General features: G+C 44.2%; 2 protein-coding genes across 4 annotated transcripts in view; one reads left to right on the top strand and one right to left on the bottom strand.

Annotated features, from left to right (window-relative positions):
• The window catches only part of MTHFD2 (methylenetetrahydrofolate dehydrogenase (NADP+ dependent) 2, methenyltetrahydrofolate cyclohydrolase), a 14,818-nt gene extending 12,113 nt beyond the window's left edge, over window positions 1-2,705 (top strand). Inside the window, exons 7-8 of the mRNA XM_003793387.2 lie at window positions 36-161; window positions 1,485-2,705. Coding sequence (XP_003793435.1) covers window positions 36-161; window positions 1,485-1,648 — 290 coding nt within the window. The 3' untranslated portion in view covers window positions 1,649-2,705. The remainder of the gene's footprint in view (window positions 1-35; window positions 162-1,484) is intronic.
• A 5,859-nt stretch (window positions 2,706-8,564) lies between these two features.
• Window positions 8,565-17,431, bottom strand: part of SLC4A5 (solute carrier family 4 member 5) — a 102,153-nt gene continuing 93,286 nt past the window's right edge. The window contains exons 20-24 of one of the 3 annotated variants that reach the window (XM_003793385.1): window positions 15,721-15,789; window positions 14,904-15,077; window positions 11,617-11,772; window positions 9,683-9,767; window positions 8,565-8,632 (exon numbers count right to left, since the gene is read on the bottom strand). In XM_003793385.1, coding sequence (XP_003793433.1) covers window positions 8,598-8,632; window positions 9,683-9,767; window positions 11,617-11,772; window positions 14,904-15,077; window positions 15,721-15,789 — 519 coding nt within the window. In that variant the 3' untranslated portion in view covers window positions 8,565-8,597. The remainder of the gene's footprint in view (window positions 8,633-9,682; window positions 9,768-11,616; window positions 11,773-14,903; window positions 15,078-15,720; window positions 15,790-17,431) is intronic. The other 2 variants (XM_012807421.1, XM_003793386.1) reach the window with 2 other exon arrangements.

Raw genomic sequence — 17,431 nt, 5'->3', positions numbered from 1 at the left:
AGTACTAAGTTAATTATTACTATCTCCGTTTTCAGGCATTCCAAATCTGATCACAGCAGATATGATCAAGGAAGGAGCAACAGTCATAGATGTGGGAATAAATAGAGTTCAAGATCCCATAACTGCTAAATCCAAGTTGGTTGGAGATGTGGATTTTGAAGGTAAATGGTATAATTAAAAAAAAAAATCTATAGATAGCTTTAATCAATCTTTTAATAGATGGTTAGAACAGATCATTTACTTTCAACTTTTAAACTCATGTTAACTTGGTAATACTGTTTGCAATGCTTTTTGCGAGAATTAAGAGAAAGCTTTTAAAGTCAGAGCCATTTCTAGAATTATTTTAGGTATTTATATCATAAAATTATGGAGAGCAGGTATAAACTTTTCAGTTGCTTTTTCCTTAGACTTATTTCATACCGGAAGCAACTTCATCGCTTTTAACTAGTCTGGAAATTTAATAAAGTGGTTTTCCTAAACCATTGAGTTTCTTAAAAAGTGTTACAGATTGTTTGTTTTACTCGGAGAGGAGTGTTCACAGACCTGGAAAGTTAAAATGGTCCAGGAATGTCCAAGCATGTTGGCTCACGCCTGTAATCCTAGCACTCTCTGAGCCTAAGGATCCCTTCAGCCAGGAGTTTCAGACCAGCCTGAGCAGGAGTGAGACCCTGTCTCTACTAAAAATAGAAAAACTAGCTGGGGCATGGTGGAGTGTGCTTATAGTTCCAGCTGCTTGGGAGTCTGAGGTAAGAGGATCACTTGAGCCCAGGAGCACGGCACTCTACCCAGGGCAAAAGAATGAGACTCTATCTTTAAAAAAAAAAGGTCCAGGAAAAACCAGTATCCTGGAAACCCTGGAATATGCTATCCACTCACCCACCCCCCTGCCAAAAACCTCTCAAAATGGATATCTTTCATTCTATCTGAGCTTTATGTTGATAATTCTATTCCTAGTTTTCTATTTTTATATAAGCAATCAAACCCATGGCTAGGTATCTTAGGGATTTTCCCTTTAAGATTGGGTTAAAAAAAATCTTCTCACTTTACAGAAAAGTACTTTGCTTGGTGCTTTGGGCAAATTATACCTAAATTAAGAAAATATTCTAGGCAGGCATTGAGGTAGTGCTTATTATTATTAGAGTTATAACCCCCATACAATTAACCCTACTGAAGTGTTTCTTTTAAAATTTGTTTAATGTGGAGGAAACAATGGCTGGTAAAATGTAGTTTGTTTAGATGCTAGATGCATGAATATTCATTGAACAACTATTTATTATGTTGAAATAACTAATGTTATTTCATTAGTGTGTTCAAAAACCTTTGCTCTTAAGTGATAAGATGTGATTTTTAAATAAGTTTGAGGTTTATGAAGGTGCTTTTATATATATTGTTTTTTTCTTCATATGCTTCTTTCACAATATGGTAAAGTACATACATGTCCTCTGTCATAATTAAAGCAGTCTGCCTGTTGTGTTTCTATGTAGGAGTAAAGAAAAAAGCTGGTTATATCACTCCGGTTCCTGGGGGTGTTGGTCCCATGACAGTGGCGATGCTAATGAAGAATACCATTATTGCTGCAAAAAAATTGCTGAGGCCTGAAGAGCGGGAAGTGCTGAAGTCTAAAGAGCTTGGAGTAGCCACTAATTAACTGTCGTGTCTTCTTTGTCAAGAACAGCACTCCGAGGCAGCTTAGGAAGCAAAGCAGGCCAATAGAAATGCAATATTTTTTATTTATTCTACTGAAATGGTTTAAAATGATGCTTTGTATTTATTGACAGCTTAAATGGGTAGGTGTTTGTGCACATGGCTCTGCAGTACCTCACCAAGGAGCATTCCAGGATCATGCTGGGTCATGTGAGCTAGCCAAGAGCAGCTGTTAACCTAGGGACTAACATGGGACACACTGATTCATGGAGAATGGATGCTCCACTGTGTCAAGCCACCTCTGTTAAAATCTTGCCTTCTCTAGGATTGCATTTCCCAAGTGCTATTCCAATAAGAGTTGATACTCATTTTAGGTTCTAAACCTTCTGAGGTCAACTGGTCAAACCAAAGGAAAAATGTTGCCAGAGAAAATAAGGGAAAAAGTGAAAGGGAAAAAATGATGGTAATTGAGTAGAGAAAATTACTCTAATTTATTAATATATACATATTGATGGATAACCAGATTTATCCAAGTAGAACTGAATTGGCTAGGAAGAAAGAAAACCTACGTGTTAGTAGTTCTCCTAGGCTTTTTGTGGCTTAGTCATTGGGAAAATGTTTAAGTTGTTCCATTTGCTATTAGCCCTCGTGTTATGTATGTTAGCCATCAGTGAGATCTCCCAATTTTAGTTTTCTAGGACTGAAAGGCTTATTTTATAAATTATTCGTGTGTATTGTCATATTTGACTTTTGCTATATACTTAAATTTCATTGTTCAACTTTTGTATTGTTAATGGGTATGTATGGTTTCTTTGGGATATCTTGAAACCTATTTTTGCAAGACAAAACTTGGGCTTGATAATCATTTGGGCAGCTCTTATAAGTATGCAATTTACTTTTCCACCAAAGACTTGTTGGCAGCTGCCTGCTTTTCTGTGATGTACCCTGTTGGTTTTCCCAAAAGATTTTGAAGAACTTGAGTTAATATTGAATTTAATCAGACTTTCTGATTAAAGGATTTTTTTTCCTTTTCTAATAAAACACGTGTGTGGAATGAGTTTTCTGAAATGCTGTCTTCCTACTATTGTCTTAGTTGTTACCTAACCATAGTTTTTTCTCACTGAATATAATTAATATAGATAATCCTATGGTTAGTAACACTCAATCCTGTAGCCTGACACAGATAGGTTTAAAGAGCTGTGGAGAACCCAGTCTAGTCCATATCCCAACAGGTTATGCCAAGCTAGGAGGGGCTTAATGTGTAAGATTCATTTAAGGGGTTAGTCTCTTTTTTCCTTTGTGTGTGTGTGTGTGTGCGCACCCGTGCATGCATTTAAACCATCAGTTTGATTTGACAGATTATAAGGTGTTTGCTTTCTTTGCCTATTTTGAGTCAGGGATAGGCCCTTGTGTGTATTGACTTTCATGTTGGCAGAGGTAGCTCCTGCTAGGCAGCAGAACAATTGGGGAGTTGACCTCCCTCCTGCCTTGTTCTTCTGCCAGCTGGCTTTATTCTTTTGATAGTTTTCTTAGATAAAAGAAGTTTGCCGGAGATGTTTTTGTCAGTGAGGTACAGCGCTTGTCTGTAAGCCATGCCTCCTGACTTACCTAAATAATTAAACATAGAGCAAGATGAACAGACAGGATTACATTTTATTGAATATAGTTACAAGTGGAAAAAATTACTAACTTACTGTATGGAGAAGTAATAATATGTCAACCTATTAAAAGCTCTGGAAATTAAAATGTTCATATATATACAAAATACAAATGACATGTAAGGTAAAAATTACAGTGATCAATTTACAACAACAAAAGATTAACATGGTAGTTTTCCAGCTTGTTCAATTAATCAAGCGGGTTTACTCCTGAATCCATAACATTTCTACAGTTTAATTTGGACAAAGTGCCATTCCAGATCAGCCATCTTTTAAAACTGAAATGTTAAGAGTAGATTGTTAGCTCTCTCAAGATTGGTGCAGATGAAGATAATTTATCCTTAAGTTCAGGAGATGGTTCTGGATTAGGGAACAGCTAAGTAATTCTGCTATTAGTAGGAGTGGTAGAGGTTTAGAGCTTTACCTCTTGGCAGTATCCCTTGGAAAGGAGCTCTGAGATTAAATGCATTATTTTTTTCTTTCTTTTATGAGATTAAATTTAATACACTTACTGAGAGCTTTCTATGGACCAGGCACTCACTATACTAGGCTCTGGGGCAGTTACCAGTCCTGATACACAAGGTGTTAGTGATCTAATGTCATTCTTCTTTTAAAAAGCAAGCACCTGCACTGTCATCTTGAGTAAATGTAGTAACTAACCAAAGATTAAAATCCATAATTGTTTGGGAGAAAGTAAATGTCAGATAACATTGTGGCTATCAGGCACATAGTTGGTGTTAAATAAACATGGTTTATGTTTGTTAAATGAGGATTGAGGATAAAATAACCAATCTTAAGTTTCATGGAGGAGGTTTACTTGTTTAACATCAGCTTTTAATCCACCCAAATTGCTTCCAGTCATTCCTTTAAAGTACTAGTGTGATTAGTACTACAAAGTTACAATCTTCCAAAATGTAACGTTAGCTCTGACTTGTGATGTTGGTGAGAATGGGAGTTTGACTTTAGGAATCAGCATTGAAAATGTGCAAGAAGGACCTACCCAAATGCATAAAGGAATATGATTCCAGCTATGACAAACCAGTAATGTTAATTTAAGGGGTCATTTTGTTGATTTCATGTGTGGTTCGAAATTTCACTTTAACAAGACTATTTTATTTTTTTAAAAAAATGATCTACTCAAATGCATTGTTTCTTTCATTAACAGATTTTTGGAGCTGGCTTTTCAATCTGGGAAAGCCCCAGTCACACTGTGGAGCAAGGCCCATAATGCAGATGGTTCAAGCTTTTCATACAACCCTTAGAAAACTGAATACAACAGGCAGAAAAGATCTGCATTTCCTAATGTGCAAAAAATTCCAATCATGCTCTATTGCTATTGCCCATTTATCTTAGCTATGGTTTTGGGAAAACAAGCATTTTTTTTCATTTCAAAAGAAACGTTACAATTTCTATGGTGGACTGCATTTTAAAATAAGGTATAATGTTTTAACTTTTGGTGTTTTAGTAACTAGAAAGGGAAGGGGAGAGGAAAGCTTTGCCCCTAGGTAGTACATCCACAGATCTCCAGTTTCCTATCAGGCAAAAGGACTCCCTCCGGTGAAGAAGGAAACAGGCACAGAGAAGTTAAGACAAAACCAGGCCCCTCCCTCTATCTCTGGTCTGGGAAAAGCTCCTCATCTCAGAGGGTGGTCTCGCTGTCAGCTTCTCTTCGGTATTTGTCCACGTCAGTGAAGTCATAGTCTGACTCCATCTCTATCTTCACCTGTGGCACCATGAACACTGAGCTTCTCGAGTAGTTGAAGGCAGGAGAAGCTGGACAGGAGATTTTGAAGTGCAAGGTGATGCTGAACAAGAAGTAGGAAAGGATTTATCTAGTTCTTGGGGTTTTGAACACCATCCCCCAAAGCAGGGCTCTAATGCAAATAGTTGTGGCTTTGCTTCCGACTCTTAGTGCCTACTGAACCAGGCAGTTTCCTGTCTGCTTGGCCTTTGGCCACAGTCATGTAACTGGTCTCACCCTGTTTCAACCTGTCTTCACATCACTGCCGAAGTAAACTTGCACAGTCACAAACTGCTGTAGTGCCCCATTGTTTCAAAGGGTAGATAGAATCTGAGCTCCTTAGCACTGCACACAGGGCCTTCTGTGTTTCCATTGCTGCCTACTCACCTAGTTTGAGCACCCCACCCTTCCTGCTATTCTGTGCTCTTTTCCCTGTGTGTGTTTTCAATTTTTTGTTTGTTTTTTGAGACAGTCTTATTCTGTTGCTGTGGGTAGAGTGCCAAGGTGTCATTGTAGCTCACAGCAGCTTCAAACTCTTGGGCTCAAGTGATCCACTTGCCTCAGCCTCTGGAGTAGCTGGGACTACAGGGCCCACCACAACTCCCTGCTGGTTTTTAGTGGAGATGGGGGGGTCTCACTCTTGCTCAGGCTGGTCTCAAGCTCCTGAGCTCAAGCAATCCACCTGCCTTGGCTTTTCAGAGTGCTAGGATTACAGGCATGAGCCATCTTGACCAGCTCTGTTTTGTGTTTTCAAATGGTCCTTCAGGCCTGTGCCCACTGTCTGAAATGCTCTTTCCTCTGCTCTGCCCACTGTGTGCATCTGGCAGATTCCTATACATTCTCCTAAGGCTAGTTCCTCCCTCAGGCCACTGTCTCTTCTCAAGTGAGCTCCATTATTGTTCTCCTGCAGTCTTTGTTTATGTGTCTTTCTGTACCCCAGGGATTAAGCATCACACCAGGTAGGTCACTGATGTTTAATCTTTGTTAAACTAGATCATGTTGCTGAGCCTTTTCTTCACTGAAATGAGATCCTATATTTAGTGGGCTTTGCCTCCATCTATTTTCAAAAACTTGGTAAAACACAGGTATATTGGTGAAAGGGAAATTATGCCTTGAACCCCTATACTAAAATATTCTTACTTAAGCTTGTTCCCTGCATACCCTGACCTTTTATAAACTTGTTTTCTGCCTAAAGAGACCTGGAGGGTCACAAGAATGGTATGTGACCTGTGTATGTGCAGGAAGCCAGAATACTGGTCTCCAGGAGAGAATGAGTTCATGATGTTTGACAATACCAGGCCAAAAGCTTATACTAAAGATTGTCTAGACCCCAAAGGTCACTTGATGACAGAGGCAAGGTCTGTGGTTTGGCAAGAATAAGTTGGAAAACATTGTCTGCTGTTTTCCATGTCTCTCCTTTTATCACTGATTTTTTGATAAATAATTTTTAATCATTTCTCCCTGCTTTATGATAAATACAGACCCAGGGTTTGCTCAGAAGGACTCAACCAGAGCTCCTTAGTCCTCTACACACATAATCTCTCTAAGTCTCTTTATTCATCCCGCTGAATTCCTTCATATTGGGAAGTATCAGCTCCAGTTACCAAATTTTCTGCACTTCTTTTTTTTTTTTTTTTTTTGAGACAGAGCCTCAAGCTATCCCCCTGGGTAGACTGCCATGGCATCACGCTCACAGCAACCTCCAACTCCTGGGCTCAAGTGAGTCTCCTGCCTCAGCCTCCCAAGCAGCTGGGACTATAGGTGCCTGCCACAACGCCTGGCCATTTTTTGGTTGCGGCCATTATTGTTGTTTGGCGGGCCTGGGCTGGGGATTCGAACCCACCACCTTAGGTGTATGTGGCTGGCGCCTTAGCTGCTTGAGCCACAGGTGCCGAGCCAAATTTTCTGCACTTCTGACTTTGTCTCCTGACTTTGTGTAACATAATGCATTTTTGGAAATCCCTATCCTGGTCCAAATTCCCTTTCTACTACCTGAAAATGGGGCAATTAGAGTTTTGATTTAGTGTAGACTGTATTTTAAGTGAAAATAGATCAGGATAGGCTCAGCACCTGTGGCTCAAGTGGCTAAGGTGTCAGCCACATATACCTTAGGTGGCGGGTTCGAATCCAGCCCGGGCCCGCCAAACAACAATGATGGCTGCAACCAAAAACCTAGCTGGGCATTGTGGTGGGTGCCTGTGGTCCCAGCTACTTGGGAGACAGAGGCAAGAGACTCGCTTGAGCCCAGGAGTTGGAGGTTGCTGTGAGCTGTGATGCCACAGCTCTCTACCCAGGGGGACAGCTTGAGGCTCTGTCTCAAAAAAAAAAAAATCAGAATAGACATGTTGCTTTTCTCTTAATATGTGTATACTATATAAGGATCCTCAGTGTAGGAGCCCTGACTGGGGGCGGGGGAGGGGTGAGATGAAAAGGCAGGCAGAGATGGAATTGGAACATGTGACACTCCTGGGTTAGAACATCCCTGGGCCTGCTGCTTAGGTAAGGCTGAACTGCTGAGAAGTCTGTTTCTTTACCCTGGCATTGTGATAACAGCTTTGCTTCATAATTCAGAAGATCCCATGATTCCCCACATTCTCTTGGGTGAGTAACATCTAAGTCCGGAGATTGCTCTGCCTCCAGACTTGGAGTAGGCTGTGCTCTTACTAATGTTTGATCTACAGTAAGGTGACCAACCAAGGGACTGTAACAAACTGGTCAACATACAGCAGTGGTCCACATAAGGAACTAATCCTACTGTACTGATACATACCTGTGGTGCATGTCCCATCTATGAAAACTAGGTCAACGTAAGGTGTGGTCAATGTAGGGAGGTGGTCAACTACGGAGGTTCTACTGTAGCAGAATGATTCTGGTTCTTTCTAGAGCACAAAGGAGGAGTGGGACTGCCCCTACCACCTTCCCCCGTAACAACCTAGGCAAAGACTTTCTAGCCTCTAAAATTCTCTTTTCCATTTGGAGCCTGCCTCGTGTGTGGTCATCGGCAGTCCACTCCTTGCCTGGGTGGTTTCTCATGAAGAATATCAAGCATGGGAGCTCCTGGCAATTGGACCTTGAGTCCTTTCTAGATTGCTCCTGTTTCCACTTAATCTTTGATATTTAGTTAGCTTTCCTTGAGATCTTTCCGACCTTTGCTAATTAACTCTGTTATTTTATTCTGCAGAGTACCTGGTGTTTTGATCCTTACCACTCATTTATCCTGAATTTCAATGATTACATACTGCACTGTTTTCTTTTTCAAAATATTTACTTTCAAGTTCAGTCTATCTAATCTCATAGTAATTTCCTTTTTTTCTAAAGTTTAATACTGTGTATTGTAACCACCTTGTTATATCAGTAGGAAAACATGTTTGTTACTTGACCCCAAATGCTCAAGTCTGTCAGTTTTGTCTCCCAATGGGAGGCCAGCAAAGGCCTTCTACTGAGATGACAGATCTTCCTGGCCATCACTTAAATTTAGACTCTCATTTGACACCCAAGTAGTCTTATCTAGTGGTGTTTACCTTCGATCAAGTTCTGAGTCACTGAAGGAAGAATCAGAGTGAGTAACTCCAACTGGAAGATCTTTTTCCTGGCGGGAGAATTAAAATGTCAGACAAGGAGCAGGTTTGAACATGACACTGGAGAATGCCTTACTTCCCCATTGATTCCCCAACCATTTCCTCTCTTTTGTATTTTCTAACCCACGGCCAATGCTACACAAAAGGAAGGAATACCAGGGCCTCTCAGAGAAAGTGGCTCCTGCCTTAGTTATTACTTCCCCCAGAGGGTTCTTAGCTGGAGGGTAAAAAGCATAGGTGGGCTGGAGTAGAGTGAGAAAAGATGATGGATGTGACAGATGGGAGTGGAGGCAGGGAGAGTGAGGAACTCAAAGGTCATGAGGTACCGATTATGGAGAGTGGTGATAGGAAGGATCCTCTGGCTACCCACCCCTAATCTGTGTGCCTTTGAGGAGAAGGCAGGCCCTGTATCAGAAACACCAGGGCCGGGACTCAGTGGACTCCTGGGGCAGGCTGTGTTTTGATGACTGGACTGTCCTCTGATTGGGAGTTGAGGCTGGGAGGCAGCAATAGAATCCCAAGGGATCTTCATAAGCAATGCCCGAGCCATCCCAGAAGAGCCTCCCTTTCAGTGAAATGATGATGGCTTGTGATTCACACAGAGTCACAGCCTAACCACAGGGACCTCTGGTTCTGTCTGTCTTACAATCCAAGTACTATGCTACCTGTTCCTAAAGGGACGTCTCCGTTCTGGTTTGAGCTCTCAATCACTTCAACAACCAATGGAAAGTGTGGGAGGTGCTATAGGCCATGTTTGGACTGAGGTGGCCTGAAACTATGCAGAAGAGGGCCAGGGGTACCACGGGCATCTGGGGGCAACCAGGGAAAAGAAGGAAAGAAGGGATCTCACTAAAGTGAGTCTGCTGGGTTTGCTCTGGGTTTCCATGTGGTTGGAGTCCCAGTCCTGTTGGCCCAGTTCTCCTTGATCTCTGCCTAGCACTGGGGTCCTCTAACACCCCAAACAATTAGATTCCCTTGAGTTACAGATGAAAGTTTCTTGGGGGAAGAGATGGAGGATTAGTAGTAAGTAGGAAGGGAGAGACATCATGTGTTTTACTTACTGGCAATGCAGTGGATACCGTTTTGGGGATCTGATTGAACACTTTCCATGGGAATCTTTATAACTGAGGGAAGAGGGAACTGGGGCTGGAGAGAAACAGTGGGAAAAGCTGATAAACACCACCAGTACAGCAGCTTTGGCTTTCTCGCCAAGATGGAAAACACATGAATCCACAGTGCAAACCACCATCCTCTTCACCTCCAGACTAAACAGGGGCTGCTGCAAACACTCTGGGGCCCACTGAGGGGAAATGCATACAGTTAGCGGGCTGTCTTGCACATGCCATTTGGCAGGATGGGACTCTTCCAGGAAAGTTACATCAAAACAGTTTTACCTATCACTTGGGAATGAACTTCACACAATAGCTGTGTTGCTGTAAAGACATGTAAAATGAATTTGTGTAAATGGAATCCCATTGCTTCCACTGCATATATCCTATAATCGAGAGATTCTTTTTCCCAACTCTGTAATAGTTCCTAGCATGTAGTAGCCACTCAAAAATTTATTGAATGAATCTATAAAAGGAGGATTTGTCTTTAAAAGGCACTTAGTTGCTGTTTGTTTGCAGAACCTATCTATACAAATCATTTACAAAAAAATAAGAATTGTAGACTCTTTCCTTTAAGGACTCTTCAAGGACCCGGGTGTTTTGGCTGATCACCACCACCAGAAGATGGTTTAATCACCACCAACCAGTCAGGACAGATTTGCCCATGAACAGATTTCATCTGCAAAAGGCAAGATCCTTAGGAAAACAGGACAAAGTGGATGCAGAGGTGTAAGTTTGGGTCAAATTGGGTGATTGGGAGCCCGGCATGACATTAGGATATGGCACAGGCAACTTAGTATATTGGAAATCCACAAAGTCAAAATTAGGAATGATTTATTCTTTTTCTTTTTCTTTTTTTTTTTTTTTTAAGACAGAGTCTCACTTTGTCACCCTAGATAGAGTGCCCTGACATCACAGCTCACAGCAACCTCTAACTCTTGGACTCAAGTGATTCTCTTGTAGCCAGACTACACCCGGCTATTTTTAGAGATGGGGTCTTGCTCTTGCTCAGGCTGGTCTGAAACCTGTGAGCTCAGGCAATCTACCTGCTCGGCTTCCCAGTGTTGAGATTACAGGCGTGAGCCACTATGCCCGGCTCAGAAATAATTTTCTTAATTCCCACTTAGACATTTCATTATATGTCCATCTTGGGAAAATCACTTCCTTTTTAGGGAATAGTTTTGTTATCTTTAATGGACTCTTGAGTTCACAGTCAAGTGAATCTGCCTAATATTTTGTGATTTACTACAATTTTTGAAGTGGCTCTTATCCCTTGATTCCCTGAGTGTTTTAGGGATAGGATGGGAAGGAAGCAGGGGAGAAGAAATGGGTAGATGGGGCAACCAGGTAGTCCCAGGCACCTGGGAAATGTAGTCACTTTCCTTTCAGCAAGGACATCTGCCTATTCCCCCACCTTCACCCTCAACACCAGAGGGTCAGGCCTAAGCAAAACTTGTCCCAGGTTCTCCTGCCTTTCCAAGAGTCCAGCCTACTTGTGAGTGCCCATTTGACCCCTCCCCCAGGCCTGCTCCATTCTCTGGAGGTCAGTCCTCATAACCTTCCGTGTTGGAGCCATCTTCCACCTCATTCCCTCAGGAACCTGACAGCTGTTGATGAAGGCTCTGAAAGCCCATAGTAATGGGAAAGAGTGGGCATGGCCAATCACTGTCTCCCTGGACAGGGAGGCTCATTCATTCTGGCCCACCCTGAGAATATTCACTTGACCAGATGAGCTTTCAGCACCCCAGACCAAGACAAGCAGAAGCCCATCTCATCCTCACTGGGTCTGGGCATTGCTGCAGGCCACCTGCAAAGCCACCCCCCTCCCTGGCCCTGGCAAATGTGGAGAGAAGGTCTCTTGACCTCTTTCCTCACATCTTCCCCACCTCCTCATCACAGTCCTCGTGGGCCCCTTTCTTTCTCTTCCTCTTCTTATCTGTCTCCTTTTTGTCCTTGTCTGGGAGGATGTTGTCAATCCAGGCCAGATCATGCTGGGAAAAGATGAGGTCCAGAAGCCTTCGAACGATGATGAGTCCCAGGATCTAGGGTGGCAGATGGACAGACAGGCTGAAGTTTTGTGGGAGTTCAGGGAAGACTGGTCTTAATGCCCAAGCTTTCGTACAGTCTTTTTTGACCTCAATTGGCTGATTTCAGGGAATTTTCATGGTCATTGTCTTTGGAGCCACTTCAAAGCTACCACAAACCACTGTTCACCTATCCTCCACCTTGGTGCTCCTTGTTTGGCCTCTTCTCAGGTGAGTGGCCATCCTGACCAATGACAGAAGTAGGGAAGCCCGAGAGGAGACCAAGAGTTGGAGAACTATGGTTATTCTTTACATCAGTGCTTCTGAAACTCCAGCATGCCTCCAGATTGCCTGGAGAGCATGTTAGTACATGAAGTGCTGGCTCCCAGCCACAGACTGTCTAACTCAGCAGGTCTGAGGGAAGGAGTGGTCATCTGCATCTCTGACAGGTCTCAGATTATGTTGACACTGCCATTCTGAGGTTTACACTTTCTCACTGCTTCCATTTCTCAGAGCTGCCAATCTCTCAGTTAATAGAAGCTAAATAAAGGGTACTGGGATATCTGGAACTTTGAAGGGAAGATTTAGAAAGTTTGGTTCCATTCAGGAGGAATGAATTAAAAGGCAGAAACACGTGCCTTTTAATTCTACTCTTTGGGGAAGAGTAGAAGCCAACCTTTCAATAAGCTCAATGAGTCCAGGGACAGCTAGATAATGTGAGTACCGGCTCGACGCCTATAGCTCAACCAGCTAAGGCGCCAGCCATGTACACCTAAGGTGGCGGGTTCGAATCCCCAGCCCGGACCCGCCAAACAACAATGACGGCTGCAACCAAAAAATAGCCGGGCGTTGTGGCGGGCGCCTGTGGTCCCAGCTACTTGGGAGGCGGAGGCAGGAGACTCGCTTGAGCCCAGGAGTTGGAGGTTGCTGTGAGCTGTAATGCCACGGCACTCTACCCAGGGGGATAGCTTGAGGCTCTGTCTCAAAAAAAAAAAAAGATAATGTGAGTACCTAGTACCCTCTCACTACTGGGAACTGGCCATTGAATGAGGACCAGGAGAAAACACTCACTTACTGGATCTGAGCAACACTTACTGTCAGAGAGGAACACTGGTTCCTCTCTGACACAGCTTCTTGGGAGAAAGTACAGCTCAGGAGATGGACAAATCTGGGCTTACAAATCCTGGCTCTGAAAACAAGTCAGTGGTTGCTAGGGGCTGGAATAGGGAGGGGGCTGTTTGCCTAGGGGCAGCAAGAGGGAACTTTGGGGATGATGGAGCTGTTCTGTGTCAGGACTGTGGTGGTAGAATAACCATCCTGTATATTTGCCCAAACTCAGAGAACCAGAGTACATTTTTCTGTACGTAAATCAATTTTTAAAAAAATCCATTAGGTGGGGGAGTGCTCTTGTTCTGTTCAGGTCTGGCCGTGTGACTTGTGTCACTCTTTCATGCTCCCTGAGCCTCAGTTTTCTCATCTGAAAACTAAGGTTACTAGTAGTACTGCAGGGGCTGGTGTGGGCTAAATGGAACAGTACTCCGTAAATGCCAGTCATTACTATTACTATATTCTTTCCCTTCATCACCTCTGACACCCATGAGGGCACAGTTGGGAGGGTCCATTTCCCTTTCCTTGAAGTGGTGGTCTTAGCCTTACCTGCACATATATAGCTCACCTGTAGACTTACTAAAAATACCAAGCCTGAATTTCCCCAAGAGCTGATTTAATTGATCCTGGTTGGTTTTATTGGGCAGCCAGGGTCAAGAACCACTTAGAGCCCTCCCAGGAATGGGCATCTCAACTTCTGCCCTGTGTCCTTCTCTACTTTGGCCCCTAACCAAGAGCACCCAGGCTTCCCCAGACTTTATTTAGCTCATGCTAAAGGGTCCACTACCCTCCTGTGGAGCTATCTAGGGGACCAGATGCAACTTGTTTTTTTTTAATTCACTTTTTATTTTGGATTTTTTTTTTGAGATAGAGTCTCACTACATCACCCTCAGTAGAGTCCTGTGCTTCACACTGTTCAACTCCTGAGCTTAGGCGATTCTCTTGTGTTAGCCTCCCAAAAGCTGGGACTACAGGCCCCCGCCACAACGCCTAGCTATTGTTTTGTTGCAGTTTGGCCAGGGCTAGGTTTGAACCCGCCACCCTTGGTATATGGGGCTGGCGCCCTATCCACTGAGCCACAGGCACCTCCTTACAATGCCCAGCTATTTTTAGAGACAGAGTCTCCCTCTTGCTCAGGCTTGTCTTGAGGTTCTGAGCTCAGGCGATCCACCACCTTGGCCTCCTAGAGTGCTAGTATTACAGATGTGAGCCACCGTGTGGAATAATTCTAATTTACATACAATTTGTGAAAATAGTCAAAGAACTCCTGTTTATACTTTCCCAGCTCAAACTTTATATTGTAATTGGATTTTGAAGTTCTTTTTTTTTTTTTATTGAGAGTCTCACTTTGTCACCCTCGGTAAAGTGCTATGGCATCATAGCTCACAGCAACTTCCACCTCCAACGCATGGGCTCATGTGATTCTCTTGCCTCAGCCTACATAGTAGGTGGGACTACAGGTGCCCTCCACAATGCCTGATATTTATTTATTTTTGTTTAGCAGGACTGGGCCAGGTTTGAACCCACCAGCCCCGGGACCATGTGGCCGGCGCCCTAACCACTGAGCTACAGGTACCCAGCCAGTTTTGAAGTTCTTAATCTCTGATCCTAGTTCTTTTTTCTCCTCACTATTTATCTTTTCAAATTCCGTTATTTTGAATGGTGAAAGATTTGTATTTAGTGTAGATTGACTTTGGAGATCAATTTTCATTTTTGCAGTGGGGAACTCAGTCTCCTCTTGAATTTCTCTGCTTCCTGTCCTTCCCCAGACCCAAGAAGTTGGGTGGCTTCTGTGTTGTCGTTGAACTGACCTCACAGTGGGGGTTGTCCTTGCAGGGTACAACCACCACACTGACATTCTTTCCTGTGCCTCCTCTCCACTCCTAATCTCACACCATCTGTACTCAACTCAAATCAGATTATGGGTGAGCAGAAGGTGGAAGGTGAAAGGGAGTTGAGGTGCTCTTGGAAGGACCTGCCTCTGGACCGCCCAGGGGTTGCCAACCCTCTGAGCAGGAGGGGGAAGCCAGCGCCCAACTTACCATGACTGGGAAGATGATGGCAGCCATCGTGGACTTGAGGATCCAGAGCACTGCCAGGCAGAGGATCTGTACCAGGGTGAAGAGGTGGATCCGGCGTAGGGGCACGTGCCGCAGGAAGGCGTGGTCTGGCTGGTGTTTGGCAGGCATTAGGAAGAGCTTACAGCGTTCCCAGAACTGGGGGGACAGTGAGGGGCTCAGTCAGACAGCTAGGCCCTAGGGCCTGGGCCTGGGACTGGGGAAAGGGGGTTTCTTGGTGGGGTCCCAGAGAGGAGACCCTTACTCAGGCCCTAAATATGTACAGGAGAGGGCTAGGGGTGTCTGGGCAGATAGATATGGAGTCTTAGGGAAGGAGTCCTGAGCCCTGGGATTGGGGAATAGCCTTAGAACTGGCTATGAAATGGTCCATATTCAAGGAGATGCAACTTAACTGTAAGACAAACCGTCTAAGACATCCTGGGATTTCATGGTAAATATAGAACAAAACAAAACAAAAATGTTTTCTTCCATGGAGGTGCCTTAAGGAAGACAGAGAGGTGTAGAGACATGCTCATTGGAGTAAGCTTGATCTGGGTTTTGAAGTATGAGCCTCAATTTCCCAATCTGTAAAATGGGGACCAGAGGACCTAATTATATAGATTAAATTATATGACACCTATAAAATGCCTAGTATGTGAGTAGTTATTTTGCTTGACACATAGTGAATGGTAGCATCATTACTACTCTTATTCCTTCATTGAACAGGAAAGCAAGCACTCAGGATCTTGGTGACAGGGAAGAAGACACAGACTGCTGACTTGCAGGGTCCTGTGGGCCTTACCTGGATGCCGTTAAGGGAGGCGACACCCATGTAGAGGAAGACTCCATACAGCACTGGCATGGGGATGTACTGAAAGGAGAGCAGAGGTGCAGACTGGGGGGGAGGTACTGAGGTCTGAGAGCACATCCAGAGCCAGAGTGGGGGTTGGGAGGGAGACGTGGGTTGCTGGGGCTCTCTGCTCCCTTCTCTAGAGGGAGTAGCTCGCCAGATGTGCAGCTGCTCTCCTGGCCTAGCCCTTTGGCCATGTGGCCTGGCTGGCATACTCTTTTTGGAAAGTGGGACAGCTCCACAGACTGCCCCCTCCTCATTTCTGCCACCTCATTCCTATCTCCAGCCTCAGATGAGGGTGTCCAAAGCTGTCCAGCCTTCAGGGCACTGGGACTTTTAGGGAGCTGCCCTGCATCAGCAGGTAGTACCAAGGACACTAAACAGAAATCACACATAGTCCACCATCAGATGAAAAAGAAGCAAAACAGAAGTGTATAAACTAACCCCCACTCATCGTCAGCCGCTACAAGTTTTGGTGGGAACCCTTCCTTTCATACATGCACAGGAGTAGTTTGCTTTCTCAAGAATGGAATCATATAATTTATACTGCTCTATAAGCATCATTCCAATCTTTAACACCCTTTCCAGGTGATTCTCTACTGTCTGTCTAAGCTGTGTCTCTGCTCCTGTAAACTCTCCTTCACCTGCAGCCGTAGTTCCCCACTGCTCCACCTTACTTTCCAGGGGGGCATGTTAGAACACTTTGGGGATGATAAGATACTATGCCAACACTAAAAGGTGTTTATGGCCCCTAAAGAGCACTGTTCTTATAGGTTTTTTATGCAAATCTATCTATTAAAGAGTGTCAGGATTAACATACATAATGGCTCTTTGGAACTCTCTCCATATTTAAAATATACTTTTAAATCAGCGGTTCTCAACCTGTGGGTCGTGACCCACAGGAACTGTATTAAAGGGCCACGACATTAGGAAGGTTAAGAACCACTATTTTTTTTTTTTCTAGAGACAGAGTTTCACTTTATTACCCTTGGTAGAGTGTTGTGGCGTCACAGCTCATAGCAACCTCCAGCTCTTGGGCTTAGCCAATTCTCTTGCCTCAGCCTCCTGAGTAGCTGAGACTACAGGTGTCCACCACAACGCCTGGCTATTTTTGTTGCAGTTTGGCTGGGGCTGGGTTTGAACCTGCCACCCTCGGTATATGGGGCCGGTGCCCTACTCACTGAGCCACAGGTGCCGCCCGAGAACCACTATTTTATTTTATTTTATTTTATTTTTTATTTTGAGACAGGAGCCTCAAGCTGCCCCCCTGGGTAGAGTGCCGTGGCATCACAGCTCACAGCAACCTCCAACTCCTGGGCTCAAGTGAGTCTCCTGCCTCAGCCTCCCAGTAGCTGGGACCACAGGTACCTGCCACAACGCCCGGTTTTTGGTTGCAGCCATCATTGTTGTTTGGCGGGCCCAGGCTAGATTCGAACCCGCCACCTGAGGTATACGTGGCTGGCGCCTTAGCCACTTGAGCCACAGGCGCAGAGCCGAGAACCACTATTTTAAATAAACGAATAAATGGAATATCTGCCAGAAACATCCTTTCAAGAATGGGCGTGGTAGCTCACACCTGTAATCCTATTACTCTGGAAGGCCGAGGCTGGTGGATTGCTTGAGCTCAGGAGTTAGAGACCAGCCTGAGCAAGAGCGAGACCCA

The sequence above is a fragment of the Otolemur garnettii genome, unplaced genomic scaffold (assembly GCF_000181295.1).
Source record: "Otolemur garnettii isolate 467f Iridium unplaced genomic scaffold, OtoGar3 scaffold00068, whole genome shotgun sequence".
Lineage (NCBI taxonomy): Eukaryota > Metazoa > Chordata > Mammalia > Primates > Galagidae > Otolemur > Otolemur garnettii.
The sequence above is the reverse complement of the archived record's forward strand: the minus strand, read 5'-3'. Positions and strand labels throughout refer to the sequence as shown.